The 13,410-nt window shown below is 42.0% G+C and overlaps 1 protein-coding gene across 3 annotated transcripts in view; it reads right to left on the bottom strand.

Annotated features, from left to right (window-relative positions):
* Nucleotides 1-13,410, bottom strand: part of RNF130 (ring finger protein 130) — a 211,872-nt gene that overhangs the window by 90,351 nt on the left and 108,111 nt on the right. For all 3 annotated transcript variants that reach the window (XM_075856194.1, XM_075856193.1, XM_075856195.1), the window contains exon 3: nucleotides 7,359-7,609. In XM_075856194.1, the coding sequence (XP_075712309.1) occupies nucleotides 7,359-7,609 (251 nt within the window). The remainder of the gene's footprint in view (nucleotides 1-7,358; nucleotides 7,610-13,410) is intronic.

Below are 13,410 nucleotides of genomic sequence, written 5' to 3'. Positions count from 1 at the left end.
GCCACCTCCTCCTGCACTATAATTGTACCTGTGTCGCAAGGACACAGGTACAATTAGAAGCAATGAATTACCGGGCACATTCCGTGCCCGGCCATTCAGCGCCTTTCCACGAATGAAGCGACTGGTACCTTTTGTACCAGTGAAGTTTCCGTCGATGAAAGGCGCTGACTGACTGACAGGCAAAGTCATCCTGCCCAGCCAATCAGCGCCTTTCATAGACGCTGCGTTCAACCCCCTGGAGACCTGCGCAGAAGAGAGCAGGTCTCCATGGCTGCCGGACGGCGTAGGAGCGGGAATAAGGTGAGTTTGAATAGTTTAGTTTTTTTTTAAATTTGTAATAAAAGTGTGTGGCTGTATCCACAAGGGGGACTTTATCTACAGGGGGGGGGGGAGCTTTATCTACAAGGGGGACTTTGTCTACACGGTGGGGGGGCTTTATCTACGGGGGGGGGTGTCTATCTACAGGGGGGGCTATATACTGGGGTGGGCTATCTATGGAGCACCATATACAGGGGTGGGCTATAGCTACAGGGGGGGCTATATAGTATATAGCCCCCCTGTAGATATAGCCCACCCCTGTAGATATAGCCCCCCTGTAGCTATAGCCCACCCCTGTAGATATAGCCCACCCCTGTAGCTATAGCCCACCCCTGTAGATATAGCCCACACCTGTAGATATAGCCCACCTATGTAGATATAGCCCCCCTGTGGATATAGCCCACCCCTGTAGATATAGCCCACCCCTGTATATAGCCCACCCCTGTATATAGCCCACCCCTGTAGATATGGTCCTCCTGTAGATATAGCCCCCCTGTAGATATAGCCCCCCTGTAGATATAGCCCACCCCTCTATATAGCCCCCCTGTAGATATAGCCCACCCCTGTAGATATAGCCCCCCTGTAGATATAGCCCCCCTGTAGATATAGCCCACCCCTGTAGATATAGCCCACCCCTATAGATATAGCCCACCCCTGTAGATATAGCCCACCCCTGTAGATATAGCCCACCCCTGTAGATATAGCCCACCCCTGTAGATATAGCCCACCCCTGTAGATATAGCCCACCCCTGTAGATAGTCCCCCTGTATATAGCCCACCCCTGTATATATCCCACCCCTGTATATAGCCCACCCCTGTAGATATGGTCCCCCTGTAGATATGGTCCCCCTGTAGATATGGTCCCCCTGTAGATATGGTCCCCCTGTAGATATGGTCTCCCTGTAGATATGGTCCCCCTGTAGATATTGTCCCCCTGTAGTTAGTCCCCCTGTAGATATAGCCCCCCTGTAGATATGGTCCCCCTGTAGATATGGACCCCCTGTAGATATGGCCCCCCTGTAGATATAGTCCCCCTGTAGATATAGCCCACCCCTGTATATAGTATCCCACAAATAGCTCCCCCTATAGTGCACCACAGAAAGCCCACCCCTGTATATAGCCCCTTTGTACATACAGTCCACCCCTGTATATAGTGCTCCACAGATAGCCCACCCCTGTATATAGTATATACAGGGGTGGGCCATCTGTGGAGCACTATATACAGGGGTGGACTATCTAGTGGAGCACTATATACAGGGGTGGACTATATGTACAAGAGGGCTATATACAGGGGTGGGCTATATGTGGAACACTATATACAGGGGTGGACTATATGTGGAGCACTATATACAGGGGTGGGCTATATCTACAGGGGGGCTATATACAGGGTTGGGCTATCTGTAGAGCACTATACAGGGGGCTATATACAGGGGGCTATACACAGGGTTGGGCTATATGTGGAGCACTATATACAGGGGTAGGCTATATCTACAGGGGGGCTATATACAGGGTTGGGCTATCTGTAGAGCACTATATACAGGGGGCTATATACAGGGTTGTGCTATATGTGGAGTACTATATACAGGGGGCTATATACAGGGTTGGGCTATACGTGGAGCACTATATACAGGGCTGGGCTATATCTACATGGGGCTATATACAGGGGTGGGCTATCTGTAGAGCACTATAGGGGGAGTTATTTGTGGGACACTATATACAGGGTTGGGCTATATGGGGGCACTATCTACAGGGGGCTCTATGGCAGGCACTATCTACAGGGGGCACAGTGTGTGTGTGGGACACGGTGTATGGGGCTATTATAATTAGAGGTGCAGTGTATGGCACTATTATATTTAGGGGCGTAGTGTGTGGTATAATGATAACTTTATATTTATTTATAGGTGCAGAAATGTTGGTAAAGTGAGAAGCTGAAGACATGTGAGCGGCAAACTGCAGAAATGGGCTGTGACCGGGAGAATTCATCATAGAGGTCTGGACCGGATGGAGAAAAAGAACTAGAATCTGAGACGTCACCGGTGAGTCACTTAATGTAAATGTTTATTCTGCCTCTAATCAGTAATGTAGTCACTATATGATCTGTAGCGAGATGATGGGTGGAATGATTATGATAAGATTTATTTTTTGTGAAACAGCAACTCCCAGCATATCCTTATCATTGTTCGGGCCATGCTGGGAGCTGTAGTTTTACGTACAAACCTATACGGCAGGGGTTGCACTAAATTGAGCTGTATTTGTGCTGGTGTTGTATATATGTACTGAGCTTTGTTCTGGTGCTGTATATATGTAATGAGCTTGGTTCTGGTGTTGTGTATAGAACCATATTGCTTGTGAAATGTACAAATGTTTTTATGCTCGCGTTACATAAAAAGAAATGACACGTCGATTGGTAGAGAAAACAAACACGACGAGGGCGAAGGTGATGTCGGGAAAGAGGTGGGGGGGGGGCGCCAAACTGAATCTTTGCCCCGGGTGCTGGAGAACCTAGCTACGCCTCTGACATGTGAATACGTAATACAAGTGGTATCTTCCTCACCATCCAGCAGTCCGTAATCACCCTTTCATTGCCTCTATAAATGCTCAGTACCCGTCTGCAGTAATATAGTAAGGGAAGATGGAAGGGGAGGAGAGATTGCAGCTGTAAGAGCAAGAGAAAGTGGACTAGGAGACAAAGGGCTCCAGGATAAAGAAATCACCTGGGCTCATTTGGCGCCAAATGAAATCCCAGGATAGATACAGAGATCTCTCATACACATTCCCATATATCAATGTTCAGAGTTCTTCACCGTAGACCAAGGAATGCCATATCTGGCTTTCCATCTGCCACTTCCATCAGGTCTTGCTCGTATGTTTAGTCCCCTACAATCTCAGGAGTGTGACCAAGGGCAGCGTGACCGAGTGCTGGTTGTTTCTCCTCACAGGTCGCCGTTGTGAACAGCTTCTATGCGCTCTTTGACTGCCTTAAGGTGCGCTTTATACAACGTCAATAAGCCTGTAGCCGGCAGGAGCTGCGATCACAGATAGCGACTGAGGCTAAAATGATAGTGGCAATAAAAAAAAATTGTTGGTCGCATTTGCAACTATTTTAGTTGATGTATGCAGCCCTGAGATCTTTGATTGGCTTAGATATCTGGACAGCAGGACACCAAAATAAGGGCAAACATCACACGAGAAAGAATCGGGAGGATGTGGAAAAAACAAACGAAAAATAGGCAGGTTAGAGAAAAAATATCTAGCTGAAAAAAATTACGATTATTATGGGGTTTTTTTCCAGCTACATTCAGGACTAAATGACAACTTAATACAATATGTGCAACAAAATGCAGCGGTGACGCTAGGCCCTGCCATAAGCAAAACTCATGAAGGAGTGAATGGGAACCAAGGCAGTTGTGCAATTGTTGTGCGACTTTTCCTATTCAATTCTACTGACGTGGAACTCATGGCTTAACTGACCTGAATAACAATAAAGGGGTACTCCCATCTTAATCATTTACGGTATATACAAATCTTGCACGTAGCCCTCTATAGGACTTACGTAAACAGACGAGTGCTGCTTACAGAGGGAAACTAAATAGCAGTAGATCGGAAAAGCCAGCGCTGGTCACCTCTGATTTATGCACAGACGCACACAAGGATCATTTTGTGTTGATTTTTTTCTTTTACTTTAATCTGAAAATGTTATTTATTATAAATAGTTAAGGCAGCACATTTATTTATTTATTTTTAAATACAAATAAATAAATAGGAAAAATAAAAAAGGATTTTAGGGTTTGTAAGTTTTAGGTTTTGCTTATTTGCACAGCTAGTCTGCAATTGACGTTGCCAAAAAGCAAAACTTGGCAGACAGAGAGGTTTCAGTCCTGGAAGGGACAACGAGCTGCGCACAAAGAGACATGGATGTGTGCGATCTTCTAGGAAAACGACTTCCACTTGAAACTCCTCTTAATATACTGCTGAACCCCTGAGCCTTCTCAAAAAGTGCTTGCTTAAAAGGACGAATATATGATAAATAAAACAGCCTACAAAATAGAAGAAGTCACAAGGCTTGTCGGTTAAATATGATGATTCCAAACAGGTTTTAAGTTGTTTTTCGGGTTCACCTACAGGCACAGCAGGACTATGCCTATAGGCGCCTTGGGGGAAGGGCACATGATTTAGGAAACATTTACATATCAAAACATTAAACTGTATGTCTGAATATGTGATGCATGGATATTTATATGTTAGACACTCCCAGTGCTGTATGAATAAGCGGAGGATACCCAGGGTGAGACAATGGGAACACTGTAGAGGATGCTGGATGTTGGGAGTAGTACACCGCAACGTTCTCCTTTATTTTGTAAGAGCAGACAAACATTTTAAAAGACGTAAATGACAAGGTATGGCCTACTTTAAGTCTAAGATGCCAAACAGTATCATATAATACACCAGGGTATGACATATATTAATGACCAATATAGTTAACGGCTAGGCACACATTTGACATATTTTTTTTATTTTTATTAAATTGTGCATCAATAGGATTGGTGCAACTTCCTAAATACACTTTATTAAAAATTGTTTTTACTTTTTGAGATACAGCTGCTTTGTATCCTGTATATAGAGCAGCTGTATCGTTCGCGAAGACCTGAATCGGTCAGGTCTGCGGGACTGACGGGTTCAGTGAAAGCGGGTGTCTTTGACCAATTTCTGTGATCGCAATTTGAGGTCACGTTACGCCTTGATCTCCATGCAGGTTCAAATCAGGTGGGGGGGGGGCGAGCTCGGAGAAGCAACAGATACACTGAGACGTTTCTCAAAGTAAAAATCCTTCTGACTTTATTTAACTGTAGTGGTCGCTTTTATAGCGTCAGAACAAAAAACATTCCATAACATATGAGTCATCTGTATATTCAATCCTTACATCCTTACATCCTTCTTTCCCATTGGTGGAACACAAGGTATTCCCTTAGGTTTCCTTTTATGCTTAGGGGGGTTGGTCAAGTGATTGACCGCCATCTGTTCGCAATTTCAATGGACAGCAGAGCAGCTGCAAACTATTTCCTCTCTTAACCTTTCTAAAATACCCATTCTATTGTAACACATGTTCTCCTCTATAACATTTCACTCCTTGGGGCCCCAGATACATTATACATATATTTATTCCATAACAATCCAAAGATATGAACTTAGATGTGATTGTTAACAGCTCGATCCTGAGTGTCAGAGACACGAAGGACCCGCTGACACTGAACCCGTCAATCCCATGGACCTGACTGGAAGATATAGCTGCTCAGCATACAAAGCAGCTGTATCTCAAAAAATAAAAATAATTAAAAAAAAAAAAAAATGTATTTGGAAGTTGCACCAATCACACTGATGCACAATTTTATTTTAAAAAAAAACAAAACCATGGGTGTACATAGACTTTAAAGACGCTCTGTCACCAGATTATCAAATCCCTATCTCCTATTGAATGTGATGGGCGCTGCAATGTAGATAACAGCACAGTTGTTTTTTTGTTTTTTTTTAAACGATCATTTTTGCCCAAGTTTTGAGAAATTTTATATTTATGCAAATGAGCTTTTCAATGGACAACTGGGCGTGTTTTCTCGTTTTACCAACTGGGCGTGTATTGTGTTTTTACCAACTGGGCGTTGTGAATAGAAGTGTATGACGCTGACAAATCAGCATCATACACTTCTCATCGTTCCCACCCAGATTCTTTCACTAAAGACACACAGCGTGACGTCACCCACAGGTCCTTCAAGCTTGTCGTCGGACAAAGAAGATACATCGGCTCCAGGCGTGCAAAAGGCTAATATGCTCGTCTCTAGGGAGTTTACTATGCTTACCTGCACATGGTGATGCTGCTGCAAATTCAACTGTACGCCTGGAGCTGATGTGTCTTCGCTCTTCCGACGCCAAGGTTGAAGGACCTGTGGGTGACGTCACTCTGTGTCTGCAGTGAAAGAAGCTGGCTGGGAATGATGACGTCACCCACAGGTCCTTCAACCTTGGCATCGGAAGAGAGAAGACACATCAGCTACAGGCGTACAGTTGAATTTGCAGCAGCATCACCGTGTCAGGTAAGCATAGTAAACTCCCTAGAGACATGGCGCTTAAAAAAAACCAAAAAACGATTAGCAGTTTCAACGCTTCTGTAAAACGCTTCTTAAACTACAGGCTGTTTTCACCCATTTATGTTGTTTGTTTATGCACATTGTGCGTGCTTTCGATGCATTTTTTGGGCGCGCAATTAGGATTCCTATTGACTATGGGAATTAGGCGCGTCTTTTGTGCCAAAGAATTGGCCTAACACTTCTTTTTTTCCGCTACACGTTTTTTTTAAACACGGTGCACTTTCCCAGTGATGTCAATGGGACGCTTAAATCAGGTGTTTTCCGACGCGTTTTTTGGTGTGAAAAACGCGTCAAATACATGCCGTGTGAACAGGGCCTTATAAAGCTAACTGCTAGATCTGAGAAACAGGTCAAGTATAACAAGTGCAAAATAGCCGAAAACAAAATTCAGGCTGGTATCACTTATCTAAATTCATAGAATAAGAAAGTAGGAGCTAAAATAACCACATACTAAATCTGCTGTCAAGTGAATGACCTAGTTAATAGAGAATTTCCTTTATATATTCTACATTTTATACCATTAATAAAGACTTAGAAATTGCAGCTCCATATGAAACTTCTCTAGCAAATGTAGTATTTCTGTACTAACCTTAAAATTATAAATGTAACACTCACGTTCTACATTATCATTCATATTACTGCACAAATTATTTTTACCGAGTATCCGTAAAATGCCCTCGAGTACAGAGGTCTGTCATTGTGACAGTTTCCCTTTAATAGTAGCCATGATCCATTGTCAGGACAAACATTGATTGTAAGTTAAATATCGGAACTAGAATGGTCAAAATATGATGACATAATCTTGTAACAATGGAATTTTTTCCACATTTTTACAACTGAGCAATGCGAATTCTATTTTGGACTAGAAATAATTTTGTATGTAAACGAAGAGCTCATTACCTGGTTCCGATCTCGAGCACTTGTGTATCTGATCCTCTGTATGAAGTAAAATATCAACCAAGCCGAAGAAATAATCATCAAGACGATAAAAGAGATGGAGACAAAAACCAAAGAGCCTCGACTCAAGTTTTTGGCTGGGCTTCGAGACCCAACTGCTATTGCCATAAGCACAGAGATGTTCCTTTCCACATAACTCAGGATTTCTCGACCCGTAGACTCCGAAATCATTATGGCAACGATATCTCCAGTTCCTGATGTGTAAAAAATGAAGATAAAAAAAAACCATAAAAATGGATACTTTATTCTATAAAAGTTGCATTTGCAATATGACATAATACAAAATTGTGACCAGATGACAGTCAATATTTTATGCATTAAAAAAATAATAAAATAGGTAAACTAAATTCGGTTTGCAGGCTGGACAAGAACAGTCAAATTTATCAAACCATAAATATATATATTTTATTTTTTTTAAATACAAAAATGTCAGAGCATTAAACACCTTGTGAAGCCACTTTGTAGGGAATACAAGCAAGCTTGGACAACAAATTATTTTTAAATGCTAAATGGCTAGTCAGACATGGGATCTCTACATCCAAAGCAGGACCCATTGGGAAATTAGATTGGAAGAATGCTGCCTTAATGGAGATTTTATTTTCTAGAATAAAATCAGACATCTATCTAACAGCTGAACCCATGCCGGCTTATATCATTTAGTGACAGGCTTGGAATGGATAATGGAACCACAATTCCCGTAATAACACTAGTGAGATAGAAGGCCTTATTTTTACATAGACTATGCATATATTTAGGGTAAATGAATGGCTGTACAATTTTATACAAATCTAGAATAAACATAAGCTTGGTGGGATTTATAAACTTAAAGCGTATAATATATAATATATAATTTAGGAAAAATCCTTCTTTCTCCACTTATCAGACTCCTTTTACCCCCTATAACAGGCTACTGCACTCTTTGTTGCTGCTCAGAAACTCTGCACTCACTGGAAAAAAAAAGTCAACAATCAGGCATGAAAGTAGAGCTTTCAGAAGAGCTGCAGAGAGCGTGAGTTGGGGGTAGGGTCTTTTTGGTCACACAGTTCTCCTGTTGTACATAGCATCTGCTTGACTGAGAGCGGAACTCTGCTGCTGCTATATATCAGGGGCACTAGGGGGATGTCTGCAGAGAGGCTGCTACTTCCCATGTGATGAAGCAGTAACTGATTGATCACAGTACTGAGGCTGGGAAAACATGGGGCGTTCACCCATGCGAAAGATCAGAACCCTCTGCAAGGTCATCACAAACAGGCACCGAATTGTTGCCTGGGGGCAAAATTGCAGTGCCCCTGAGTGTAGGTGAAAATGGTAGCAGGTTTTGCCCGTTGGAGCTGAGCTAATGAAAAACTAAAAATTAGAGATAAAACATGCAGAGGGGGAAATCTATTGAAAAAAACATTACTGGTAACATTGCGGTAAAGAAAACAACCCCGACATAACCCAAGTAGACACGATGGCTTATTGTGATAATTCACCTAGAATGATTGGCGCACTTTAAAGAGGCTCTGTCACCAGATTATAAGTGCCCTATCTCCTACATAATTTGATTGGCGCTGTAATGTAGAGAACAGCAGTGGTTTTTATTTTGAAAAACGATCATTTTTGAGCAAGTTATGAGCAATTTTAGATTTAGTTTCTTAATGCCCAACTGGGCGTGTTTTTACTTTTGACCAAGTGGGTGTTGTAAAGAAGTGTATAAGGCTGACCAATCAGTGACTAATCAGTGTCATACACTTCTCATTGTTCCAGCCCAGCATGATCCACAGCACAGTGTGATTGTGCAGTGAAAGAAGCTGGGCTGGAACAATGAGACGTGCAGGACACTGATTGGTCAGCCTCATACACTTCTTTACAACACCCACTTGGTCAAAAGTAAAAACACGCCCAGTTGGGCATTAAGAAACTAAATCTAAAATTGTTCATAGCTTGCTCAAAAATGATCGTTTTTCAAAATAAAAACCACTGCTGTTATCTACATTACAGCGCCGATCACATTATGTAGGAGACAGGGCACTTATAATCTGGTGACAGAGCCTCTTTAAAGGGGTTCTCTCATCAAGAAAATACTTTAGCAAATTGAAGCCGCCCATTTAAATAGGGGGGGCCTGGTTCGTCAGAGCGAGAGAAGTTCTTTGTCAGCAGCTCTTTACTAATAAAGCGGTCCCAAGCAGGGCAGGCCCCCCTGACGAAAGTAGTGCCTTTTTTGTAATCTTCCACAACACCTTTAAGAACCAGGAACATCTTTTTGGTTTTCATTCACTTTGCTTTCTCACGGCCGTTTCCGTTTGTATGGAGTCGTAATTCAGCTTGCACAGAATTCATAAGCCCTAAGGCCTCATGCACACGACCATACGGGTTTTTACTGTCCCCAAATACAGATGCACATCCGTAGCGGTCACCAACTGCGGAAGCGCCCATAGACTTCCATGGGCGAGTCTGTGCCATAATTGCAGACAAGAATAGGACATGTTCTATATTTTGCGGATCACTTCTACGGCCCGGACACACATCCGTAAATGTATGGAAAGGTGTTCGTGGACTATAGAAATTATAACAAAACAAAGAGGTATCTTGTAATTATATAGCACTTTTACTATTCTTTTACAGTGCCTATGCAATAGCCTAGTGTGAAGAACATTTTAAAAGGAACATTACCAGATGAAGGTCTTCTCAACTTTTCCTACAAACCCCTGCTTAATTCTGTTCCCATTTTGTTTGTTGTTTTGCAAAGAGACCCCAAATACGATTATGTAGAGAAGCGATATAAATAGATATCTGTCCCTGCAATGTAATTTCTCAATTAACTATTATGACTCTCTGCACATCATGCGTCAAAGCCTTATAGGGCCAGTATGCTTAAAACTAAACATCTAACTCAATAAATGAATCCTTTAATAAATGTTTATGCAAAATATGCGTTGAGACACATTCCAAAAACGACCCCTGTGTGTTGTAGGGAATCGAGTGTCAGATTTCAGTACAATATGGCGTGTACCGAATGGAGATTGAACAATTAATACAATTTAAATCTTAATGCATAACTGTGGGATTTATGCACACGGCACTTCACTGGCCTCCAATTCATCAACATTCTTGTTAAAGCTTCTCTTTCTAAGACACGTCCATGTCCAAGACGCCGGCAATGTGCAATTATGAATTATGGGTTATCGTGAGATACGATGTCTTGTCATTGCCTTTCATTAGGTCGATAATATTCTGCACAAAGATATTATAACTCAATCCTTTTTGAGTAGATTTAGGACTGTTGATGTCCTCCCGGCTTGTAAAACCAAAGGACGCTAAAGACCGTAGATATGTGTTGGATGGACCGGTTGCCCACTTGACTTGCCCATTTCCATCTCATATCTATGACCAAATGAAATGTGAGTTTTTGCAAAGTAATCTTTGACATCCTGACTGTGAAGACAATTAAAACGAACAGAACCCATTAGGAAACGTATCTAAAAGTGGCCATTCACATTATATTAAGTTTAGCCACCATGCCGCAGAACATTCCTACAAATGATCCGTCCATTAACATGCCAGACAGAACTGGGAGTTTAGGGACAACGAGGCAAGCAATCTGTCATAATTGGCCATTTATACATCGCTCCAGCCAACAACTGGCCAGAAAAAAATTCCAACATGACCTTTCGCCTGTTTGGCAGACATCAGTAGGTTTTTGGCTATGGGGAAAGATTTTTCACACAATCGTTCAAAACAATGATCTGCCAAAACCAGCTGTAATGGTCTTGAGAAAAAGGGACAGCATATTTGGCAAGATACTTTAAAGTCACATCTGTCTATGGTTTGGCAAACAAGGAAGAGTGATCCAGTCAAGATCTCAAGACCATGGCGTGGCGACATGAATTGGCACAAGAAAGGGGCCATGCTAGATTTCTAAAGATGCCACCTCTCCTATGTACAGGCCTGATTACAATAATTCAGTAAAAAAGTCTTTGAGTTCATAGATCTCAATTAGGATTGTTGTTGTGATTACAAGAGCTAATATTTTCCAGTGTAACCGGATATCCATGAGAAACTTTATTCCTCTAAGTATTGTCAATTACTCATTATGTGCTTTTACGCTTATAGTTACTGGAATCCGGGCAAAATATGGTGCCAGAGAATATAGAGAACATCCACAAAATGAGTCTGTGGGCAGCCAGTAATGTGACATTTTCAGAGAAGTCAACCTCTCATTGTTCACTTTGGGGATCGAGACGAAAGGTTAAAAGGAAGCCACATTACCTCATATAGAGATTTCACCCCGTAGGTCACCGAGGCTCCAAATAAATATTGGTAAAATGCACTTCATGAGATTATTAGGTTTGTCGCAGTATTATCTATGGCAATACACCACCATGTTAATTGGGAATATTACTCTGAAGGATAAACAATGTAATAATTCAGATGAGTGGAAAACAAACCATGACATCTATTATTCGCAAATCCTGCCATTAACTGTGTACATTGTGAGGGTTTTACAACTACTAATCCTCTCATCCGTTCTCCATTAATGGAATCAGTTAGGCCGTGTGTACACGTGCAGGGTCTAGATCAGTTTCTTCCTTTGATGTAATCTGTACCCGTTTGTAGAAAATAAAAGGGGGCATGGATGACAGAGGAGGAACATGGCAACGAAGGTTTTGGAAGGGAACTTTTCAATTTTCTAGATGTATTCATAATAAAAAACAAGCACGCCAAAAAGAAGCACTCTTATAAGTATACCACTGGGCCCTTTTATAACGTTCCTCCTCTTGGTTATTCAGGGCTATTTAGTGCGGCATCCCCTTCTGTTTTTCCTGCACAGCGGAGCTCCATTCACTTAAATGGGGCCGTGTTGCAGTTCTCTGCACAGTGGGTGGCCGGAGCGCTGCTGTGCAGGAAAAAAGTAAAGGGGTTGCAGCACTAAATCAACGCTGCAGCCCTTTTTATTCTCAGGATCGGTGGTGGTCCCAAAGGTCACAATCCCTCCGATCATAAAGTGATGGCATATCCTAGTGACATGCTATCACTTTATAAGATGGGAATACCCCTTTAAAGTGTACTTAACCTTTAAAGTGACTTTTTACAATAAGCTATGTGTGTGTTCAGGAGGAATAACACTATTTCTAACCATTATATGAATTGTGTTCTGCATCTCTATCACATACGTAGAAGCTTCAGCAGCATGGAGGAGATTATACAGCAATAATGAGCAGTGTAGCTGAGAATCCAGCACTAGGATAACATACAATACTTAGTAGGAAGCTTACTAGCAGTGTATCTGTGTCTCTCTGTGCCCCTGTGGCCCTCCCCTCTCCATAGACTTCTTTAGGCCGCTGTAACCTAATCCAAACAGAGTGAACTCTTTAGGCGGGAGGTATATGATAATGGAAGAAAGAGCCATTTTTCTCTAATACAATATATTACATTTGCTTTTAGGCTCCAGCTGACAGGGCAGAACAATCGGAAAGCCATACACAGATGTCAAGGAGGCCTTAGGCCTCATGCACACGAACGTAGTTTTCATCCGTTATTACGGATGAAATTGTAGTCCCGTTCATTTCCACATATTTATGGATGTGTGTCCGTGCCGTAGAAATGATCAGCAAAATATAGATGATGTTCTATTCTTGTCCGCAATTGTGGCAGTCTAGAAGTCTATGGGCGCTTCCGCAATTTCGGACGGCTACGGATATGTATCTATAGCCGTCGGATCCGTATTTGCGGACAGTAAAAAACCCTTACGGCCGTGTGCATGAGGCCTTACTTTTGATTTATGCAAAGTTTGTTGAAAAGTTACTGAACATTTAAGCAAAACAAATTTACCGAACCTCATCTGGCGGTGTTTATTGGGCGAATCCTTTTCCCATGTTTGTGGTTTGCTTTTGGGCAACGGAAGAAAACCACATGCGAATCAATTCACCAATTGTGTTTTATAGGCTGGTGGATTGGCAAATCAGTATTTGGGTGAGGTTCCAAAAATGATAAGTAATAATTATAATAAAGC

This window comes from Rhinoderma darwinii, chromosome 3 (assembly GCF_050947455.1).
Source record: "Rhinoderma darwinii isolate aRhiDar2 chromosome 3, aRhiDar2.hap1, whole genome shotgun sequence".
Taxonomy (NCBI): domain Eukaryota; kingdom Metazoa; phylum Chordata; class Amphibia; order Anura; family Rhinodermatidae; genus Rhinoderma; species Rhinoderma darwinii.
Note: the sequence above shows the minus strand (reverse complement) of the source record. Positions and strands in the feature narration are given on the sequence as shown.